Source organism: Maniola hyperantus, chromosome Z, assembly GCF_902806685.2.
Source record: "Maniola hyperantus chromosome Z, iAphHyp1.2, whole genome shotgun sequence".
Lineage (NCBI taxonomy): Eukaryota > Metazoa > Arthropoda > Insecta > Lepidoptera > Nymphalidae > Maniola > Maniola hyperantus.
The window spans coordinates 10,164,469-10,186,075 of record NC_048564.1 but is presented as its reverse complement, the minus strand read 5'-3'; the positions used below and the strand labels follow the sequence as shown (position 1 = coordinate 10,186,075).

At 37.6% G+C, this 21,607-nt stretch overlaps 3 protein-coding genes across 5 annotated transcripts in view; 2 read left to right on the top strand and 1 right to left on the bottom strand.

The window, feature by feature from the left end:
- Window positions 1–243: 243 nt before the first annotated feature.
- LOC117995875 (ATP-binding cassette sub-family F member 2) lies at window positions 244–15,239 on the top strand. 3 transcript variants are annotated; one of them, XR_011238402.1, is made up of 13 exons: window positions 244–314; window positions 508–672; window positions 1,666–1,872; window positions 3,746–3,934; window positions 4,363–4,506; window positions 4,728–4,851; window positions 5,549–5,747; window positions 6,098–6,277; window positions 6,901–7,041; window positions 7,686–7,877; window positions 8,523–8,726; window positions 9,103–12,830; window positions 12,943–15,239. XR_011238402.1 is itself a non-coding variant. In XM_034983883.2 (12 exons), the coding sequence occupies exons 2-12, from the start codon at window positions 522–524 to the stop codon at window positions 9,235–9,237; spliced, it is 1,866 nt and encodes a 621-aa protein (XP_034839774.1). In that variant the 5' UTR covers window positions 244–314; window positions 508–521; the 3' UTR covers window positions 9,238–15,239. The 3 variants fall into 3 exon arrangements, 2 of the variants coding, with proteins under 2 accessions (XP_034839774.1, XP_034839775.1); XM_034983883.2 differs by having other exon boundaries at window positions 9,103–15,239; XM_034983884.2 differs by having other exon boundaries at window positions 250–392; window positions 9,103–15,239.
- Window positions 15,240–16,054: 815 nt separating this feature from the next.
- On the top strand, window positions 16,055–18,596 carry LOC117995741 (ADP,ATP carrier protein 1-like). The gene is made up of 4 exons (XM_034983733.2): window positions 16,055–16,390; window positions 16,684–16,945; window positions 17,032–17,260; window positions 18,219–18,596. The coding sequence occupies exons 1-4, from the start codon at window positions 16,195–16,197 to the stop codon at window positions 18,459–18,461; spliced, it is 930 nt and encodes a 309-aa protein (XP_034839624.1). The 5' UTR covers window positions 16,055–16,194; the 3' UTR covers window positions 18,462–18,596.
- An 11-nt stretch (window positions 18,597–18,607) lies between these two features.
- Dhc1 (Dynein heavy chain 1) overlaps window positions 18,608–21,607 on the bottom strand; it is a 46,383-nt gene continuing 43,383 nt past the window's right edge. The window contains 3 exon segments of the mRNA XM_069508521.1: window positions 18,608–18,962; window positions 20,088–20,220; window positions 21,214–21,366. Coding sequence (XP_069364622.1) covers window positions 18,709–18,962; window positions 20,088–20,220; window positions 21,214–21,366 — 540 coding nt within the window. The 3' untranslated portion in view covers window positions 18,608–18,708.

Here is a 21,607-nt window from a genome sequence, read left to right as displayed (position 1 = left end):
TTTTTCATTATTTTTATGCATAATAGTTTTTGATTTCTTGTGCAAAATGCCAAAAAATACCCGAATACGGAACCCTCGGTGCGCGAATCTGACTTTACTGCCGGTTATTTTAGGGTAATTTAGAGCAAATTCCTACCGAAATTCGGATAAAACCAAAATCGTAAGTGGAAACACTGGCCGTCAATGCCAAATGTCAATGTCATTGCGTTTTATGAGTTTTGCTTTTGAATTACCTATCTTTGATCTTTCTTTTCTTCGCATAGCTAGCACGTGTAGACGCAGTCGTCTTGCTTATCATCCCATAAAATTAATAGGTACAATAACTCTCTATATATCAGCACCAAAGTAGTACATAAGTGCATGCATTTTGTAGAATTTTGTGAAAAAGTGAGGTGAGTGGTAGCGAGAAGAGTATAAAACACGAAATCTATAGTTTCTTGTCGAATCGCGCATAATTACACGAACTGTTCACGTGCAATATTTCATGGAAATTTTGTCGTTACATAGGTTAGATTAGCACAATGCCGTCGGATGCAAAGAAACGGGCACAGCAAAAGAAAAAAGAGCAGGCGAGCAATAGGAACAAAAAGCCTGTAGAGAGGGTGACTAACGCGGAGACCAATGGCGCAACCAACGGCACGGCGAAAGAGGATCGCGAGCTCACCACCGAAGGTAACTATCATGTGAATTACTGCACTAACGACTAACAGAAACACCGTGAAACTTCTCTTAGGCGGAATGCTTACACACTGAGTAGTAGTGCCAAGACGCGACGTTTTTACTTTATCAATTTACACTCTACTTTGACATGCGGTTGAAATGGCTAAGTATAATGAAAATGAGCGTACTATAGCGGCTATTAACAAGGCGCGCGGGTCACAAAGGCGTGCCGCGGAAGGACCCAGCTGTTTCTTGCCCATATAATCGTACATTAGCTACTAGCTTAGCTATAATCGTATATGACTACTTGCAGTGACGTCGAGGGAGTTGAGTTGAGACTCTGCATGCTCAGCCTACACTTTATTATTTGTTTTTTTGCCAAATTGGTTGTTTAAACAAAATTCTAGAATCCAAATTAGGTAACTTGCTATGATAGTCTTAAGAATTCTACATACATACTGAATGTGACTGATTTTGAATTTATATATTAAAGGAGAAATTGGCTGATTGGGTGCCTCTGGAACTCCATTAGCTTTAGGTTTAAGTTTACATAATTAATCATCACCATTATTAATTATCTTACAAATTCAACAATAATGATAGTCAAAAAGTGTACAATGGTACCTATTTTTGATAAATGGCTTTGACTGATAGATATAAACATAGAAAAGATTTTTAGAAATTCTGCCCAAGCCATCGTGGGTCATCTAGTTGCCAATATATTATTACCACTAGCTGATGCCAGCGACTTCGTAAACATGGGTTTAGGTTTTTAAAGATCCCTTGGGAACTCTATGATTTTCCAGGATAAAAAGTAGCCTATGTCACTCTCCAGGTCTTTAACTATACCCATGCAAAAATCACCTCAGCACGTTGCTCCATTGCGACGTGATTGAAGGACAAACCAACAAACAAACACACTTTCACATTTATAATATGGGTACTGATTAACAGTACAATATATAATAAACAATATTGTATGATAAAAAACTGTTTCTTTCCCAGAGGCATTGTGCTTGAAGTTAGAAGAAGAAGCTAAAATGAACTCTGAGGCCAGATCTTGCACTGGATCCCTGGCAGTTCACCCTCGCTCAAGAGATATCAAAATAGCTAATTTCTCCATCACCTTCTATGGTAGTGAATTGCTTCAAGACACCTTATTGGAATTGAATTGCGGCCGAAGATATGGCCTTGTTGGACTCAACGGATGTGGTGTGTACTAATCTTCTTTAATTCTGATAAGTACCTGATTTTCTACGTGAATGGACATAATATTCAAGAATTTGTCTTCTTGTTGCCAACTATATATTTCTTCAACATTTATGTAGATAGAAATATTGCATGCGTTTTCTATGTATTTATTACTAGAGAATGCCCGCGACTTCGTACGCGTGGATTTAGGTTTTTAAATCCTGTGGGAACTCTTTGGTTTTCCAGAATAAAAAGTAGCCTATGTCCTTCCCCGGTATGAAAGCTATCTATGTACCAAATTTCGTCAAAATCGGTTGAACAGATGAGCCGTGAAAGGCTAACAGACAGACAGAAAGACAGACAGACATACTTTCGCATTTATAATATTAGTATGGATTGTATGATGAGTAATTAGCTAATAGGTATGAAAGAAATAGGTATCAAGTGAGTCAAATGATGAAGAATCCATTTGGTAAATAAAGTCAATAAGTGATGTTAAGTAGTCTTATAAATCTATAATATTATGTAATTGGTAAACTTTCTGTTCACTTTCAAATTATTTCATCAATAGTATCATCTAAAAACCACAGTGAAATTTGTTTCAGAACTGACCTTATTTTGTTTACCTATACCATACTTTTACTTATAATTGTGCTGCATTGTATTGTACTTATTGTGACTTTTACTCTATTTGCATTGCAGTTTATTCAACTTTCCAATGTTTATTTTACACTGTTAACCAAAGTTCTTTTTAGAGTTTGATAGCTGAATGGATGCCTAGCCTCCGCTGTCCGTCCGTCTGTCTGTCATCAGGCTGTATATAATGAACTGTAATAGGAAGGGAGTTGAAATTTTCACAGAATGTGTATTTCTATTGCTGATATAACAACAAATAATAAAAATATCAAAATTACTGCTGTGAAAATTTAAAAAACAAACTTAAATATTCTCAAGAATCTTTCTCTAACTTTTAAGTATTTTATCGCAAATCTAAAATAATATCACCAACTAGATGATACCCGCGACTTCGTCTGCGTGGATTTAGGTTTTTAAAAATCCCATGGGAACTCTTTGATTTTCCGCGATAAAAAGTAGCCTATGTCCTTCCCCGGGATGCAAGCTATCTCTGTACTAAATTTCGTCAAAATCGGTTGAACGGTTGGGCCGTGAAAGACAGACAGACAGACAGACACACACTTTCGCATTTATAATATTAGTATGGATAGTTTATGTTAATTATGTATTTGTCTATTCCTTACTTTGCTTACAAATTCTAAAGTCAAAACATATATTGAAATGGCTCTATAAGTACAGCTCCATGTTTAGATTATTTATGTACCAATATTTTTCTATTAAAACTATATTAATGTTTACTTATGATCTAGGAGATTGCTTTAGGCTTTTTTTCTTATTTCGTGTGCTTAGCATACTTTCTATCTATTAAAAAAAGATTTTGCCAAATTCCAACATGATCTTTAAAAAACCTAATTGAACAAGCTAGCATCCCTAGATGATGCCTGTGACTGTGTGGATTTAGATTTTTGAAAATCACTTTCATTTCCTGGCATTTAATATACCTATGTAACTCTCCAGGTTACCTATGTAACTATATCCATATAAAAATCACGTAGATCTGTTACTCAGTTGCGGCGTGATTGAAGGACAAACCAACAAACAAACTCACTTTCGCATTTAAAATATTATGTAGTGGCGTGGCGATTGTCCATCTATTATTAAATATCTATGTTTTGCATGGCGATTGTCTACGTAATGCATATTTGACTATTATAAAATATGCCTTTTTATTTTGTATAAAATATGCACCAAACGTAAAGTTTTGTCTAAGTGTTTTGGAGCCTGGATGATAACAATGATGTGTATTCAATCCAAACAGGCAAGTCGTCGTTATTAGCAGCGCTGGGGCGTCGCGAAGTGCCTATTCCAGAGCATATCGACATTTTTCACTTAACCCGTGAAATGCCCGCGTCCGATAAAACAGCGCTGGAGTGCGTCATGGAGGTAGATGAAGAGAGAATCAAATTGGAGAAGTTAGCTGAAGAACTAGCTCATTGTGATGATGATGGTAAGTTTTTTCATTGGGCTCTTGCAGACCCTGTAGCACGACGATCGTTGTCGATCGATTGTGATTTGAGTTCCCGTACACTGGTTGCCGCCAAGTAAAATTAATTATTCTTATTTAAAGGTATACGGTACTTTTGGTATGACACATAGAGTTAAAATGGCGAGTGAGTTCTTATTTTGTACGGACTATATATGTTTTTAAGATAATCTGCAGGGAACCTTAGTGATTTTTCCGCGTTATTTCCGAAAACATCAATAAATCCAAAACGGACCATAATTTTTTTGTAATTTATAGTTAATTTGATAGTATTACACCTCCCCCACAAATCACCGAGTTCGTTACGTTTTATCGGTTCCCCTGTATGCCTATTTAATAGCACATTGAAGTTGATTAAGTTTTTTCGTAATGGTTGTACATTTGTTCGCCAGATGCGCAAGAACAGTTGTTGGACGTGTACGACCGGCTGGACGATCTAAGCGCCGACACGGCTGAAGCCCGCGCGGCCCACATCCTGCACGGTTTGGGCTTCACCAAGGAGATGCAACAAAAAGCTACTAAGGATTTCTCTGGAGGTAACAACATCAGAATTTAAAGCTTGGTCAATGTATACCTAGATAAGTTATCATAGAAGAAATCTGATTTGCAAAATTGATTTTGTGGACAATCAACGGGTTGTATTTTCGTTTGATATTATCAAATCTGAAATCTAAAAATTTTAGATCTATTTCCAACAATGAGCGTCTATCGGTTGACGATGATGATGTTATAATTGTATAATACTTGTGGATAACAGGTTGGCGTATGCGTATCGCACTGGCGCGCGCGTTGTACGTGAAGCCGCACCTGCTACTGCTGGACGAGCCGACCAACCACTTGGATCTTGATGCCTGCGTGTGGCTCGAGGAGGAACTCAAACAGTTAGTGTCATTTTAAAACATGTCTCTAAACTGTACATATATTGGGGCCGATTCTCTTGTACACAATCTCTAAACTAAACTAAATTAACAGGTCTAAATTTAGTGCTATCCTTTTCCGCTAGCAACATTATGAAAGGGATAGCAATAGATTTAGACGTGTCGTTTTAGTTTAGTTTAGAGATTGTGTACAATGGAATTAGCCACATTATCGTCCATACTAATATTATAAATGCAATCGTGTGTCTCTTTGTCTGCTATAGTCTATGTATAGTCCCAGAGACCAAAATGCCGGCTAGAAATGTCAAAAATAATGATACCAGCTCAGCAAAAATAGTGTGGTCCTCATGGTTCGGGTTTAGATTAAAATCCATACTAATATTATAAATGCGAAAAGTGTGTCTGTTTGTCTGTCTGCTAGCTTTTCACGGCCCATACTTTCAACCTATTTTGACGAAATTTGGAACACTGGGGAAGGAAATAGACTCCCTTTTATGCCGGAAAACTAAAGAGATTTTTATGGGATTTTTAAAAACCTAAATCCACGCGGACGAAGTCGCGGGCATCATCTAGTCGTTAATAAAATAATATTTCACGCACGAATGTGGGAGAAGGAGGATGCTTCTTTAGTATTCTGACCTCTAGTTATCAAACTACGGCGGTAACCCTGCAGATAGTAAAGATGGGTTCTGTTTTGTAGGTATAAACGAATCCTGGTGTTAATATCGCACTCCCAAGATTTCCTCAACGGGGTGTGTACTAACATCATCCACATGAGCAAGCGGCGGCTCAAGTACTACACGGGCAACTACGAGGCGTTCGTGCGCACGCGTATGGAACTGCTCGAGAACCAGATGAAGCAGTACAACTGGGAGCAGGATCAGATCGCGCATATGAAGGTAGATTTCTAACAAGCTGATCCACCCGGCTTCGTTCGGGTGAAATATTATATTCCTAGAAATATTATATTTTTGGCATAGAGATAGTTAAAAGGACGTAGAGCAACATGTATCATATATAGTACAATTTATCCCGGAAAATCAAAGAGTTCCCACGGGATTTTTGAAACCCTAAATCCACGCGGATGAAGTTAAGATAAATGGTTCGAGTTTGAACAAATGAAAGATCATATTGTGTAGATTATTAAAATATTACATAATTTATGTACTTAAATCTAAATAAAAACTGTCCGTATTTGATGTATTGTTAGAAGGAGTAGTCATGTTTTAGTGTTTATCTTCTTGTTTAGAACTACATAGCGAGGTTCGGTCACGGCTCGGCCAAGCTCGCTCGCCAGGCGCAGTCCAAGGAGAAGACTCTCGCCAAGATGGTCGCGCAGGGGCTCACGGAGAAAGTCACCGACGACAAGATACTCAACTTCTACTTCCCCTCTTGCGGGAAAGTCCCGCCGCCCGTCATTATGGTGCAGGTTAGAACTATTCACTCTCTTAAGCTTTAGTTACAGCAGTTTATTTACACACACAGTACACTCTTTATTTGTTGTCGTTATATTGTGGCTAATTCATACTTTCAATGTGGTACATAATTTTAGCGTTTAAACTATCATGAGGGATTTCCATTACACATATATCACGCACTGGCTTTACTCACGTGTTTAGTCGACGTTAGCCTGACTAGTTTCGAGTAGGTATAGTGGTACATAATCTCTTGACTATAACTAAATTGACAACTCTAAATTTCGTCCTGTTTATTTTCCACAGGGAGCGTTATGAGAGGATTTGTCTGATTTTATTATAATATTCGATGGAGTGTACTGTAAAAAAATAATGTTGCAAAGAAACAAAAGTAGAGATTTTTGAAAATTTTTTGTAATGCAGTTCTTATTTTATTTAAAATTGACGATATGCCTCCTCAGACTAGATTCTTCTATCGCTAAGTATTTAAATTTTCACCTCACTTCTTGTATATAGTGATAGTGAATTTGAATGCACTTCTGCGTGTAAATTAGATGGATTTATTAGAACACATCATTCTTACTGAAGTAGTTGTCGAAGAAATTCCTGCATTAACAAAATCTATGATTTGTTTCAGAACGTATCATTTAGGTATACTGACGATGGACCTTGGATTTACAAGAATTTAGAGTTTGGTATTGATCTAGACACTCGGCTCGCCCTCGTGGGACCAAATGGTGCTGGCAAGTCTACACTTCTCAAACTGCTTTATGGAGATGTAAGTTACTTATGACTACAGCGCGGTATCAAACGGCTGAGCTTTCAATTGCCCATAAGGACAGTATAGAAAAATTTGATGATTTTGTAACTTTTTATGATTTCAAAAGAGTATCTGCCGTTCTTGCTTTGTTGTGACTCTTAAGTTTCTCGCCGGCTCTTTTCATAGGAACTGGTAAAAAAGTTTTTGAACTGGTGTTGTTAGAATCACAGATGCTATAGCATAACAGACATTAGCTATTCTACGTGACATAAATAAAATTTCAATTTTTTTAATGATTTTTGAGAGCAGGTTAATTAATGGGAATGCTTTAATTTCCTATGATAAAATACTGTCCCTGGGATGCAAGCTACCGCTGTACTAAATGGATGATGCCATCATATTATTAGGTTTAAAGGAGGTTATGAAAATCCTGTGGAAACTTTGATTTTCTGGAACAAATAGCCCAAAACCACTAACCAAATTTCGTCAAAATGGAATAAACGGGCCGTGAAAAATTAGTAGATTGTTGAGTTAACTAACTATAATTAAAAACACACTTGCGCACATTTATTATATTAGTATGGATTTATCATATTAGTAATGTAGTTGGTGTGAACACAAACGTGTCTGTGTGTCGTATTCTGTCATGATATACTTTGCAGCTGGTGCCGTCGACGGGCATGATCCGCAAGAATTCTCACCTGCGGATCGGACGCTACCACCAACACCTGCACGAGCTGCTGGACCTGGACCTGTCGCCGCTGGATTACATGCTCAAAGAGTTTCCAGAAGTGCGCGAGCGCGAGGAGATGCGCAAGATCATCGGCCGCTACGGGCTCACCGGCCGCCAGCAGGTCAGTACCATATCACTTGCGTGAGCGCTGAACCTGGCGCCGCTTGATTATATGCCCAAGAAGTACCCCATTTTATTGCATTGTACTCTCTATTGTAGTCACTCTATTGTATTTGAACATCTTTATGGAGTACTTCTGTATCTAAAAGGTACTATATATTATACTATGTTAAGGGAGACAGCTGTGGGCGGCGCTAAATTGGTGGAAGGAGTAAGTGAATATTATTAAGTACTAGATGATGCCCGCGAATTCTTCGGCGTGGACTTAGGTTTTAAAAAGGTCTCGTGGGAAATCCTTGATTTTCTGGCAGCCTTAGTCTGTCTCCAGAATGCAAGCAATCTCTATACCACATAAAAATCGGTTGAACGAAAAAACGGAATCCTTAAAGGTGCACCTTTAAGGATTCCGTGGGAACTGATTTTCCGGGATAAAAGTAACCTATGTCCATCCTCGGGATCTAAGCTAACTGTACTAAATTTCATAAAAACCGGTTAAACAGATGGTCCTTTAAGAATCCTGTGGAAACTCTTTGTTTTTCCAGGATAAGAAGTAGTTTATGTTCATCTTCGGGATCGGGGAATCACAGGCATCAGCTACTTTATAATATTAGTATGGATTCTCTGGTAACAATATTCCTCGGTGTAGGTGTGTCCGATGCGACAGCTGTCGGACGGACAGCGCTGCCGTGTGGTGTTCGCGTGGCTCGCGTGGCAGACGCCGCATCTGCTGCTGATGGACGAGCCCACCAACCATCTCGACATGGAGACCATCGACGCGCTGGGCGACGCTATCAACGACTTCGACGGCGGCATGGTGCTCGTAAGCCACGACTTCCGCCTCATCAACCAGGTCAGTCCGTCCTTCATTTAGAGGGCGCGCCACCAAAGACGGCCCTGTTCCTTTCTCATTCAGCCACTTTTCGCCTTCCGCGTTTTCAGTTTTCACTAGTCGCCCTGGGTAGAACGACTTCGTTCGACTATGCAATAGTTAGATAGGTACTTATTTAATAGCAGGTCACAAACATACCTAATCTTCATTTGATAAAAATACAAAAAATATATCAAGTAAAGCATGGTTTTGCCAAGCAAAGTTCCTGGCCCCCAAACTTTTGTCAAAATCGGTTAAAGCTGCCAAAAGCAAGCAGACAGACAAATACACTTTTGCATTTATAATGTATTAGTATGGATTTGTTTATGGCTCAAGAAATATGTTCATTTGTTTACAGGTGGCTCAAGAAATATGGATCTGTGAAAACGGCACCGTCACTAAATGGCAGGGCGGCATTCTGAAATACAAGGACCATCTGAAATCAAAAATCTTGAAAGACAATGCGGACAACGCTGCTAAATTTCGTAAATAGGAAAAAATTAATAGAGTAGGTAAATTAATTCTTTAGACGGTTTCACTCCATAATGCGCGCGGGGACATGTGTGCGTAAGCTTGTATATATGTATGTATAAAAATATAATTGAGGGGATAGCGAACAAAACAGTGTAATTATATTTCTAAAATACTCTTTCTTTAGTCTTTTTTTGCCCACTGAATATTTTGTAATCTGAACTCATTTCCAAGCAATACGGCCTAAAACTGTACCTACTAAAATTGAGTTCAAAGTTCATGATTTCAATAACAAACAAGCAAGTTTCCCTAAAATGATGCTAACGTTGAGTGAAATCTTGTGATTTAGATCAAAACGGTACGATCACCGTTTTGATCGAAATCACGTGCTTTGGACTCTTTAGCATTTTTTTCTGCAGTAAAGTTTCAACAGCTCTTATTCAGTTTTTGCTCTTGTATATTTTTTTTTTTTGGGTGCAATCACCGTTTTGTTCGCCAACTCCTTACTTGAAATGCACGAAACGCAAGAACGATTTAAACACAGGCACCAACCTCGCCGCAGTGGTGAGCGCTCTGGTATGGAAAGGCAGGTCTCTGATTCGATTTATGGCAGGGGTAGTTCGGGCATTTTAAATTTTAAACTGGGATTGCTAGTCTGGTGGGAGGCTTTAGCTGTGGCTAATTACCATCCTACGTGCAAAGCCCAGCCGCCAAGCGACGCGTTAGCGTTCCGGTACGATGCTACGCGTAATAAAAATGAGTTCTTAAATTATTTGCACATCAACCAGCATGTTGCATAGAGTACATTTTGAACATCGACACTTAAGTACTCTTTAGCACTGAGCACGGCTTCTGCGTGCGGACGGGTTTATTTATTATTTTATAATATATGTTTATTTATATTGCTATTATGCTCATCCATAAAAAATTTAAAGTTATTGATACATATCACAATACTTTTCCAGGCTTTGTCTTTTTTGATTTTGTCGTAAACCGTAAATATTGTCGAAAAACTTTTAATTTCTTAATTTATAAGGTTTATAAGGTAATGATTTTTAAAAATCTATTCAACGAAATCCCACTCAAGTTTTTGGTGGTGCAATCAGATAGTTTTACTAATTTTATTGTATTTTACTTTATTACTTCCATTACTATCAATTAGTTTTCACCATAGATTTATCATAGTAGGTATAGTACGCATCGAGTCGATGGTCGGCCCTAACATAAAATTATGCTTATTTCAAAATAACTCCAGTAAGAAAGTAAGAGAGTCAAATTTCAAATACCTCCACGGCAAAGCTCTCCAAAAAGCCCTCCAAAACCGGAAAAAAGAGATACGGAGATTGCAGAGTTGCTTAAAGAAAAGGGGAAAATCTTTAGATTCATATTACCACTTGCAGTGGCTTGGACTGAATCATATATGTAATTGTAATATAAAACCACAAGAGGAAGCGTGGAAGTTCGACGACGCTGATGAAAATAAAGAGAATGTAGCATCAGGACATAAAAGTGAAAAGGAGTCATTTTCGGAAAATAACAATAGAAATGGTAATCTGGAAAATGAAGGAAGCCCCCGATTCCCTGCGCACAGCTGGCGTTAAGCAAGCTGTGTCACGGACACTAGCGATTACAATGACAGTTATACTTCACTGATTTCTCGTGAGGCGTTGAACCACGAATTGTTTCTCGGAGCTTTGAATGAATTGAAGTTGTTGCGGGAGGGTTTCAACTGCGAACATAGCGCGTGTTGGCTCCGCGCGTTGCATGAGCATTTCTCTTCCGCGCCTAAATCTGCGATCTATTGGGAGTGCCGAGCGGACCTCGCGGAGAGGCAGGGAGACTTGCAAGCGACGCTGCAAAGTTTGGAGAAGGCCATCGCTAAGAGCACAGAGATATCCGCACCATTTTACGGATGACGATATGTTAGATCGCCTTAATAAGCTGAGAGAGAAGCGCATTGCGAGAGAGAAGGCACGCCTTGACAAGTTACGAGAACTTAATTTGAAAAAATACGGCAAAAATGATTTCCAACCACCAAAACCAACTGCTTCAACTATATCTAGAACCAGACCAGATGTCCCTTCAGTAGCCCCTACCACATCTAAATCTAGAACCAGACCAGATGTCCCTTTAGTAGCCCCTACCACATCTGAATCTAGTACCAGACCAGATGTCCCTTTAGACGATCGGCCCTAACATAAAATTATGCTTATTTCAAAATAACTCATTCAATCATTCATCAAATGTGCTTGTTGCATGGCAATAGGCATATTTGATGACATGGCAATACGCAGAGAAGTTTTCAGCTTTTATAAAATGAAAGTTTGGCACGCGCTGGCTCTTAGTCCATTAAGCTCTACAACTTCGATATTTCCATACAATTAGACTATTCAAAATTGCCTCTATCTACTTTATTTTTATTTTATTACTTATTTTTTATTTATTATCAAATCAAAATACAATTCAAAAAGCTTAGTCTAAAAACACCGAAAAAACCACAGAGGTTTGTCCTCAGTGCCTAGCTACAACGATTATTAACTATTTAGTTAAAGAAATAATCCAGTTGTGAGAAAAACAAGGTAAGTACTGCTACAGTATAATAGTATACATATTTTTACATGATTATAGGATAGGATATGATCTAATTTAATACTTAATATTTTTATTTTTACAAAAATATTTATTCTAAATAAAATTTGAGTAATTTAAATAAAATAAAGGCCATTGGTTCTTATTTTTCAGGCCCATTTGAAGTACTTATTTCAATTCTTGAACATGGTTTTCACTTATTAATAAATACTTTACTTCCATAGAAATAATGCAATATGACCAATGATTATTTCACTGTAGTAGGTCGGGAGGCAGTTATCTCTGCTAGGTCCAGTAATAGTTGAACATCGTTTCATAGGATTTTCGGAGTATAACATGTCCAGTGGTTAAATCGTTCTTGATATGATGCGGAATGGGGTATACATATTTAATAGTAGATGGCATAGTTCTAATGTATGTGTATAGGTGGTACCGCGATATTTTTCGGGATGGTTATAGGGTTTTTTGTTTCTGAACTTGCGACTTGTAATGGCGGTAAATGTGGGTTCCCATGAATCTATATCGATCTGGATTGTACACATCTAATACCTAGTTTGAAGCAAATACATACTTATAGCTATCCCACTTTGACTACAAAGCGAGAGCGAGTAGTGGACAGCATGGGGTCCGATCTCGCTCTAATTTGTTAATCGAAGTGGAATAGCGATAAGTAGGTATCGGAAGTGAAACCTCCACTTACTTCGTGGGTTGCCATACCAAGCACATATGTTCGCGCAGCCGCCTTGCGAGCCAAATGCTCGATTGACATGGACATGTCTCGGACATTGTGCTGCCGAGATAAAGTACGCACGGACTTGTTCAAACCAAACGATCATTTTGCTTTTGGTGTGAAAACGGCTCTACATTTGTCGTCAATGAGTAACTATAGAGATTCTATAGAATTACAAGGTTAAAAGAGGATTGCATTGCCTTATATTATTATAAATCAATATGTTTTTTACAATCGAAGAATTATTGTTAAGTTTGGTGCTCTAGAGAAGGAAGGAAAACCTTTTGTTACTGTAGGTATGTACATGGGGTTATTCAAGGACCAACAAATCCCTGAAAGGCAACGCATCGGCAGTTCCTCTGGTGCTGCAAATGTTCATGGGCGGCGGTAATCACAAGGCAAGGCAAGGCAAAGTGATCCGTTCTGATGGTTATAATGTCAAGACAAATCTTGCACGTAAGACTGAAGTTGTAATAATCACAATGCGATAATCGAATTTGATGTAGTTTGTTGTTGTTGTTTAAATGGCATTCTTACTGCAATTGTGCATTCTAGCCAGTTGAGTCAACAAATCAGGTGAATGCGACAGCCTGTAGCTATCAAACTTTGGGCTAAGCCTAATAATGATTGTATCTTACTTCTTTGACATCACAAAATGCGGTTGAGTAACCTAGTTGTCTAACTTAACCGCGATGGGAATTCGGTATTTGAAAAAAAATATCAATTTTTATGTACATATTTTAAAACTTTATCATAAACTCTTAATTTTTTTTAAAATTTATTATAACCAATTTAAAATTGATATAATTTTAAAAAGAATCACGTGACTCTGAACGCGACACGATTGATTTTGACGTTGTAATGTTAACGGAATTTCTCGATAGCAGTGTCGACGGCTTCTACATGTTAATTGACTAAAGATATCCGAAATTAAGTGCAAATAACAGATTGTAGTTTATTGTAAATTAAGTGCAAGTAGCTTATATAAAGTACCAGGAGAGTATGGGAGCTTAAGAGGTTAGGCTGTCTCAGGCTCTAGAAATTTCCATACTACAATTTTATGCACGAGAGTGGTTAAAATAACACTAGTTTACAAAATTTTAATTATTGACTGTGGCCGAGATTTTTTTTGATGTTGCTGACTACAAAGTGATGAATATTTGATGATTATTTTTATTCATTTTATACAATGAATAAAAATAATCATTAAAAAAAATCATAGTTGTTTTAACAGCTCCTAATAGATACCGGTTTATGAATATTTCGTGCGACAGAGATAACGCTGTACGAAGCCGAAATTAGCCAACTGTCTCTTCCTAAAGGTCGATTAACATCACTTTCGGCCGCGTACTTGTTCATATGGTAATCTAAGTTCAAATATAGAAACATAAATTTTTGATCAGCTCTAGTTTTTGAGTTTCAGATATCTGCGTTTAAAACGGAAAAGATACCTGTAGTTATTGAAAACAATTGGTAAAAAATAAAATAAAATATTTAGTTTTGAAAACTTCGTTTTAAAGCTCTGCTTTCTGTACTTATGCGTGTATATCTAATGCACGTACTATACACGCATAAATACACAGTTGATCGTAGTACACAGTTGGCGTAATGACATGGTGGTATGTGTGAATCGCAATGGCGAGAGTATTTATGATGCCGCGCAATGGGTTCGTCTGTCAATCTTTTGTTTCACGCGCAGTATGAAAGAGTTCTTGTTACCTGAAAGTAAACTGTAAGGGCTCGCGCGCATTTAGACGTGACTTATTTATTCAATATCAACAATCCGCATGCAATAATAATTAACTGTTTCATTATAATTCCCTGTTCTATAGTTAGGTAATTTAATCTGATTACTCAAAAATGTATTAGTTGCATTGCTGCGATGCGGTCTACATACGGTATATAACTAGCACTGTGTGCGAGATGACAGAAACTCGTTGTACTTAACGATTACATTCATAGCACTGACCCTGCTACTATACAAGTACCCTGGATTTGGCGATTGACAACCTGTTTTTGAAGAACTTTGATTTTCGCCATTTTGGCGCTGAATAGCTGCAATGAGCGTCATGTGAGCGTATTCGGAACTAAATTTACTGATGAGATATCTACCAACATAGTTTCAACACTAACAGCCGTACTCAGAGTCGCTTAATCGTTACTTAAGGCATTATTTAGTATGGACAAGGAATGCCTTAAGTAACGATTAAGCGACTTTGAGTACGGCTGCAAGACCATTTGACACTGTCAATTTTAATTCCCGGTACGCTCGGTGGGGCGCTTCGAATCCCCACAGAAAGAAAGTATTATGCGTACAAAATGACTTCACACGCGCCATTTTAACTTTGTGTTAATTTGTCATGTCAAAAATAGGATTTTTGTCCTTATTTTAAAGGTAAACTGTACTTTTGACATGACAGTTGACCCATATAGTGAAAATGGCGCGTGAGAAATCATTTTGTACGGACTATATCATTTTGTATGATACACCATTTCCAGTGTACTTTTATGGTCATTTCAGTGATTCATAGATAAATAAATATTAACATTCTCTTATATCCTTTTTTAGACTAAGCTATAATTATGTTAATTGACTAAAAATTAGACATACCTACTAGATTTTCTTTTCTTAATACCTACCTGCAATATAATTGTGAAATTTACCACAAGTATTTTTTGCTTTCAATAAAATTTTTGTAATGCGATTCATATTTTTATTTCTCGCAATCCCTAACCTTATTTTAGCAAAATGTTGATGTAGTCCGTACAAAATGACTCCTCACACGCCAACTGTCAAGTCAATAGCGCAGCTCACCGTGGGCTCACCTTTACAATAAGGACTAAAATCGTACTTTTGACATGAAATTTGACACAAAAAGTTAAAATGGCGCGTAAGGAATTAAATTTTTCGTGTTATATCTGGCTACAACTATTAAACATTAACCCTCTAACAAATAAACCTGGAATAGCGGTGGAATAGTTATACTCTGTTTTGTCTTTTTCCTTCAAATGTCAAATTATTGATGACAGAGATGTGAAAACATTATCAGCAAGATGATTGTAAATAATATGTTAATCCACATTTATATTAGGGCGCAGGTAGTAGGCACGTGCAGTTATTCTGCAGGATTTTTGGCTATAAAGAACTGAAAAATCGGTCAAGGGTTCCGTACCATCGTACAAGAAATTGTACTTAAATTTTTTTATTATTAGTTAGCTTGGGCTCTTAAAAAGGAGCATATTTTATTCTATGTGAACTCCCAAGGTGCTAGAATGGTTACGCACTGTAAAGCGCAGCGTTGGAAGACCACACGTGGACAGTCGACATCAAGCGAGTCGCACGGAGCCACTGGATTTAAGTGGCGTAAGACCGTGGCGTATGGAAGTCCCTACAAGAGATCTATGTCCAGTGTGGACGTCATCGGTTGATAATGATGATGATGATGAATCGAATGAAATCGACCTCATTTGAGAAAATAGTTTTCCTCAATTTGTTTTAATATTCTAATTTTGAACCATGAAAATCTGAGTATTAAAAATCTGTCAGAGACTGATATAATATTTATATTGCTAAAATTTTATACTTGTTCAGCAAGAATAATCTATATACGGATGGAATCGAAAAGAGCGGAAACAAAATAAATATTTGTAAATCATATTATGGCCAAGAAAGAAGTTAAAGATGGAGGAGGAGATGGTAAAGGCCCAGACCCTAGCGCATTTTTGAAGGATTTCATCGCAGGCGGGGTCTCCGCTGCAGTGTCAAAGACTGCGATGGCGCCTATTGAACGGGTCAAGCTAATCCTACAAGTGCAACATGTGTCTAAGCAGATATCAGAAGACAAACGATACAAAGGTATATTATATACGTAAAATGACTTTTCACTCGCCATTTTAACTCTTTGGGACAACTCCCATGTCAAAAGCACGGTTCACCTTTAAAATAAGGACTAAAATCGTACATACTTTTGACATGAAGTTCAAGATGGCGCGAGAAAAGTCATTTTTTACGCATTATATCCGATATTATTGAGTAGGTACTTATTGATTGAGTTTCCGTTACTAACTTATTTTTTTAAGTAATTATTTTTAGTTTGTTAACTTGTTAATACGTAGGTAGGTATTAAGTGCTTGGTTTTAACTTTGCAGGCATTATCGACGCCTTTATTCGTATACCGAGAGAGCAAGGCCTGGCGTCTCTATGGCGAGGAAATTTGGCAAACGTTATTCGGTACTTCCCCACGCAGGCTTTAAATTTTGCCTTTAAAGATGTCTACAAACAGGTTTTCCTCGAGGGAGTTGATAAAAATACTCAATTTTGGAAATATTTCGCTGGTAATTTGGCCTCTGGTGGTGCTGCTGGCGCAACATCTCTATGCTTTGTCTATCCATTAGATTTTGCACGAACCAGGTACCTAGACTGATAAATAACAAAATATTCGATGTGATGTTGGATATAAATGTTTAATGATCAAATAAGATGAGTCTTTCTTTAAGGTTAGCAGCTGACATCGGCAAAGGAAAAGGGAAAGAATTCAATGGCATAGTTGATTGTTTAATGAAAACCATAAAAGCAGATGGGCCATTGGGCTGGTACAGGGGATTTGTAGTATCAGTTCAGGGTATTATAATTTACCGTGCGACTTACTTTGGATTATACGATACTGCGCGTGGAATGATTGATACAAAAAAAACTTCCCTATTCTATTCTTGGTTAATTGCACAGGTAATAAGACATTTCAAATGTCAATTTTGTTTTGGTTAGGCTGTTAGCTTTTAAACTGCAGGCTGCACACACGTTATGGTGTTGTACACTGTGGTATGGTGCAACGCAAAAATTTGCATAAAATACGAGTTACAACACCGCAACACAACCAACTAATGTGTTTGCACCTTTATAAGTATGCCATCATAATAAAAACAGTTTACCTAAATCAAAATTCTAACAACCTTTCCAGATCCAGAGTACTCGTTCACACTAAGCACTTACGGCTTTACACAGACAACTTGACGCATTCAATCATGACTAGTAATTCTACCGTTGAATTGTCAACAGTTCGAGTGGTCTGTGTACCTACGTTATTCAACGATAAACTATTTTAAGCTGTTAGTGTATGGCCGAACTAACTACATGACTAAGCGAACATAGTAGGTACCTAGACAGCTGCTGACATTTGCAGTAGACAATTTTTTGATCGATTTAGCGGAATGAAGTGAGCGGGCATCTATTCGGCCGCACGTTGGTTCGTTCAGTCATTCTTTCGTTTCGCAGGCTGAAGGTAATAGCAGTACAACCGACAACGAATCACCTGTACGCTGTCATTTTCCCTCCATTATCGCCCATGATATGGACGATAATGGAGGGAACGAGTGGAGAGACGAAATGAAGTGAAATATTGATCGGCAGAATCATTTGATCTGATGTTCTAAAAACAGAACCGCAATTAACAAAAGCAATGATGAGGTCTAGGTTGGAGCGCGCTTGCCTAGAAGATGTCTATTCACTCTTGCCATGAAGGTATTTAGGTTATACGTGGCAGCAATCCATACATTAGCGGTTCATATAGAAACGTTGAGCAAAAATATATCGTGCGAGTAGATTGGATCTTGTGTTTTGTTAACGTCACATCTTTTAGCGATGGATCAGAAAAACGGTTTTACAGTACTGTCACGTCTGTTTTCAGACTGTGACAACGATCGCCGGCATCGCATCGTATCCTCTGGACACAGTGAGGCGGCGAATGATGATGCAGTCTGGCCGACCGGCTCACGAGCGCATTTATAAAAATACCTTACATTGCTGGGCAGTCATTCTTAAAACAGAAGGACCTGGTGCATTCTTCAAAGGCGCTTTCTCAAATGTTCTTAGAGGTACGGGTGGAGCATTGGTCTTAGTGCTCTATGATGAAGTCAAGAAACTACTATGAAATTTGACAGCTCGAAAGGCGGGGAGGATCGTTTCGATAGATGACAATTTTGAATACGGAAGTTTTTATTTGTGTATTTAAAAGCATACGTAGGTAGGTATGTAGTGAATGCTAGATTAATAAAATAAATAAATTCTATCCCACTTTTAGCTGTTTATTTTTCATGTGGACACATTTTAAAGTCCAAATCCATATTAAATATACAATATTATATAAATATAGATAAATGCTAGTCTTTTTTGAAAGTTTATTTTATATCGCACAAAAGGGCAACGCCACGTAATGTCCAGTGTCGAGGATTGCTATCAGTTTCAAAGTCGATAGAGCCGATGTACTTGGCATCAGTTCGTTGCGGCTTCCTGTAGATCGGACACTCGTAGAGCCTGGGGTCCTTTCCTGCGGTTGTGTTGATTGCGAATATATAGATAACCGGCATTTGTTCATACAAAACTTTAGCCTTGGATTCGATCAACTTTCCAGATTTTCTGTCCAGTGATGCTCCTGTAAGAATAAAAATTTTCAGAATCCTGCGGAAGGATATTTTGGAATCTCAAACTTCTTTTGAATCAAAAGTAGATAACTATTTTTTCATCAGTCAACATGTTCTGAGTATATCCCGGCCCCTGCTTGCCTGTTCTTTGATGGTGATAGAGAATATATTATATGCTAGATAATCTATATCTATACTCTACTAGCTGCCCCGGCAAACTTCGTACCGCCTAACAGTCGATTCTTTTTCAGGTTTTTTTTAAATTTTTCTCTCCGTAAGAACCATCCCCGTACTTCAAAGAATATTATAAAAAAAGAATTAGCAAAATCGGTTCAGCTGTTCTCGAGATTTGCGATCAGCAAAACATTTAGCGATTCATTTTTATATATAGAAAAAGAAGATAGGTATACTAATAAATAAAAATGAAGTGTCTGTCTGTTATTTCGAAATAACTACCTCAAATTAAGCTCATATGGTTATTTGAACTGTTCCACAACTGAATCAAACGTTTTAAAAAAAATTGTCTGGCTGTCTATCTGTCTGTCGGTTTGAACGAGCTAATCATCGGAACGGCTGAACCTATTTTGACGGGAATTTCACAAACAAGTAGAGGATTAACCATGGAGAAACATAGACTACTTTCTTAACCTACTTCCAAAAAAAGAGGAGTTGTGTTTTTCTACCTATATACACCGAAATCTCCGAGATTTTTGAACCGATTTGCGTAATTTTTTTAATCGATAGAATTTTTTTGCGATATTGTCCAATAAAAAATTTGGATTCCAACTCCTCAATCATATGGGACCTGACCACCAAAACTGATACGATTTAGAAACTGTCGGTTATAAATTATACATCTATACACGAGCTGGAGGTACGAGTACCTACCAAGTAAAGACTATTTGAACTCAGACCCAACTCAGCCCTCATTCTGTAAGGAATTGCATTCCTAAATCATGGTGATCCTACTTTCTATCCTACGGGGTTTTTAAAGAGTCATGCTTTTTAATGTTTTACGAAATTTCGTACTGAGTTACTATGCATCCCGGAGATAGGCTATTACGGATAGGCTACTTTTTGTCGATATTTACTTTTATAAGAGAAGTATGTAGCAGCCAGCAGGTACAGAATATTACCTTCCAGAAAAAGTCCGTGTACGTATACACCTTCAGTAGGGCCTTCATGGACATCCTCTCTATTCACCTTTGTAATGTGATTTTGGAGTACTACGGAATCTAATGCCCAACCTTTGTGACTGCGAGTCACCTCCTACAACAATTTATTTATTTATTAGGCATTAAAGTGCACCTCCACACGCATGCACGGGTAACTAGGTATAAGTCCCACAAATTGCTCATGCGTGTGGCCGCCATTTTAGTGACGTCAGCACTAGACTGAAGTTTCGAGCTGATGGTATATTTTTATTTCGGCTGACATAAAAATGACGTCATTTGGATGTTAATGAGACATGGTTCCAGCGCAATAGCAATTTGCGGGACTTATACTACTCGTACTTCACACTAGAGGTGCGGCGTCATTTTTGATAACAACTCAAACTAAAATCCCATTGAGTTTTCTCTGTGTTACATACTGTTTTGTCTTCAGCATGCACTGAAGTAACAGTATACTTACAATTTCAATTTCCAAACGTGTGGTAAAGCTGTAATGAAGTTGTTTCCAAAAATATTCGGCTACACTCACCTCTGCCTATAACGGTCTAAGACCCGTTATTAAGAATATCTACCCTCATCTGTTATTTAATCATGATAGAAAATATATGGTACATAATGTATAGACTGATACATCGCGAATAGGTTCCCTCGCTAAATCACGTGCGGATAATGTTAAACAATAAAAAATATTTTAATGATTTTGATCAACTTCCTGATATGTTATTTAGGAAAGTCGAGAATCAGCTGAGAGAATATACCCTAAGGAGTTGAAAAATAAAGGTTGCCTACTTTCCTCTCTGCGCAACTGGAGTTGCCAGGTATAAACAGATAAGTAAGTGTTATTAATATAATATCCTTACCTGTTTTTAATTAATTAAAATGCATGAAATGAAATATTAATTCTTTCCAATCCAACCATTTGCCTTATCAGAAAAACAACTTATGTACTGGCAACCATGGATTAAAAATTTTTTTTGTACCCGTCAAAATGTTCTAGAGCGATAGAAGGGAGGAGGTGGTTAAGCTTTGTAGATCTCTTTCCTATCTAAGAAACCATATTTGATGCAAAATGTTGATGATGAGAGATCACCTGTCTCATTGCGGTGAGGAAGCCCTGGGGGTTGAAAAAGCCTGTCATCCAGAAAGCAGTAGGTCTTCCATTTCGTAACCAGGCACGATATTGTTGCTCACGCTCCAAAAGCTCCGTGTACCAAAAACCTAAAGTTGCCGACTCCCACGATACCTGAAATCAATGCTCTATAGTCTAGCAAAAGTTAACTACTTACTGTAAGTAGGTATATAAAATTTATTGAAATGAAAAGTACCCCAAACTTATAAACCATGTAATTTTTTTATTGTAGTGCAGTAGCAAGCAGTAAAGTTAGGATCTCAGATAAAATTGCAGACAGATTCTACGTTATATTTGGTTCAGTTTGTTGTCAGACATGGAAAAAAATAAAGTATAAAGTGTGATGTATTATAAA

What these genes read in the sequence shown, in the direction of transcription:
- LOC117995741 (XM_034983733.2), top strand. Translation starts at nt 16,195, where the DNA reads ATGGCCAAGAAAGAAGTTAAAGATGGAGGAGGAGATGGTAAAGGCCCA. An exon ending in AGAAGACAAACGATACAAAG is followed by an intron (nt 16,391 to 16,683) that starts GTATATTATATA and finishes TTAACTTTGCAG; the next exon opens with GCATTATCGACGCCTTTATT. An exon ending in ATTCTTGGTTAATTGCACAG is followed by an intron (nt 17,261 to 18,218) that starts GTAATAAGACAT and finishes GTCTGTTTTCAG; the next exon opens with ACTGTGACAACGATCGCCGG.
- LOC117995875 (XM_034983883.2), top strand. Translation starts at nt 522, where the DNA reads ATGCCGTCGGATGCAAAGAAACGGGCACAGCAAAAGAAAAAAGAGCAG. An exon ending in TCAAACTGCTTTATGGAGAT is followed by an intron (nt 7,042 to 7,685) that starts GTAAGTTACTTA and finishes TATACTTTGCAG; the next exon opens with CTGGTGCCGTCGACGGGCAT. An exon ending in ACTTCCGCCTCATCAACCAG is followed by an intron (nt 8,727 to 9,102) that starts GTCAGTCCGTCC and finishes ATTTGTTTACAG; the next exon opens with GTGGCTCAAGAAATATGGAT.